Source organism: Austrofundulus limnaeus, unplaced genomic scaffold, assembly GCF_001266775.1.
Source record: "Austrofundulus limnaeus strain Quisiro unplaced genomic scaffold, Austrofundulus_limnaeus-1.0 Scaffold318, whole genome shotgun sequence".
Classification (NCBI taxonomy): domain Eukaryota; kingdom Metazoa; phylum Chordata; class Actinopteri; order Cyprinodontiformes; family Rivulidae; genus Austrofundulus; species Austrofundulus limnaeus.
Genome location: NW_013952720.1, coordinates 311,177 through 312,500, shown reverse-complemented (window position 1 = coordinate 312,500; position 1,324 = coordinate 311,177). Strand labels below are relative to the sequence as shown.

At 40.3% G+C, this 1,324-nt stretch overlaps 1 protein-coding gene across 1 annotated transcript in view; it reads left to right on the top strand.

Moving 5' to 3' along the window:
- Window positions 1–1,126, top strand: part of g2e3 (G2/M-phase specific E3 ubiquitin protein ligase) — a 12,289-nt gene extending 11,163 nt beyond the window's left edge. The window contains exon 17 of the mRNA XM_014022137.1: window positions 229–1,126. Coding sequence (XP_013877591.1) covers window positions 229–512 — 284 coding nt within the window. The 3' untranslated portion in view covers window positions 513–1,126. The remainder of the gene's footprint in view (window positions 1–228) is intronic.
- Window positions 1,127–1,324: the final 198 nt, after the last annotated feature.

The following is a 1,324-nucleotide window of genomic DNA, read 5'->3' as shown; positions in this document are numbered from 1 at the left end:
ATACGAACCCTTTGTACTAAAAAAAGTAAGAGAAATTTAGGATAAGAATACGAACATGTTCGTGCATGAGACCCAGTGTTTGTGGATTAGAAATTGTTAAAATGTAAACTAAATTCCTGCTTAACAAAAGACTAATTTCTCTCCATATAAATAGTTTAGAAACATTTCACATCTGTGTTCAGTTTATTAAAGCAGCTGTTTGTCAACATTTTGCTTCCTTGTCCTCAGTTGGGAGGAGCTCCGTCTCCCTGCAGGACATCGTTCGCTTCTCCACCGGAGCCGAGGAGCTTCCAGCCGTGGGCCTCCACCCTCCTCCCTCCGTCTCCTTCCTCCACAGCCCCGCCCCCCGCAGAGCCGCAGCAGAGGAGGAGTGGAACGACGGGGGTCTGTTTCCTCAGGTCAAGCCCGACTCCAACACCCTGCTCCTGCCCGTCATGTCCACCTACAGGGCCTTCAAAAGCTCCATGGAGCAGGCCATCAGCCACCACGTTCACCTCCACTCCCCAGAGTAACRGAGGGGCATTAACTTTATCTTCTTTCTCTAAAGACAATTTTCCTTTTTTTTAAAGCTTTTATTAAAAGGACTGCCCTCAAAGCTGCCATTGGCACTTATTAGTTTGCTATGGTGATTTTTGTTTTAAAGTTTTTYATCAACCTAGTTGTACTTCCCCGGTTCCAGAATATTTGGGATGATGCTTAAAGTGTAAATAAAAAAATGCAATGATTTTCTAATTTCATAAACCCGTATCTTATTCACAATAGAATGAAATATGGGTAATAACTGTTTACTGTGTTTTATTGTGAATAAAATACAGTATGGGTTTGAAATTTTCAATGCATTGTTTTTATTTACGTTAACTTGTCACAAACTTTACTGGGACTAGAGTTGTATAAAACAAAGACACACACTTATATATGATATGTTTTATACGTGTTTTTTAATGTGTTATCAGTTATCTGAAGTGTTTGTATATTCATTAATTGTTGGATGGTTTTTATGTTTAGTTTAAATCCGTTACCATCCTGACTGTCTAATGGAGACATAATCCTGTTTATTTCATTAGTAGAAGTTTTCCACCATGCAGTTAAACAAACTGTTTTGTAAAATAAAATTTGAAACTTATTGGAGAACGGGTAATAAACAAAAACAAATGGACAAAAAGACATCATTAAATGTCAAATTTACTTTTTATTCAGTTATTTTAAAGGTGACAAAGTGGGACCGGGACCGGGAGGAGGCCCCGAGGAAGACCCAGGACACGCTGGAGGGACTATGTCTCTCGGCTGGCCTGGGAACGCCTTGGAGTTCCCCCGGAGGAGCTGG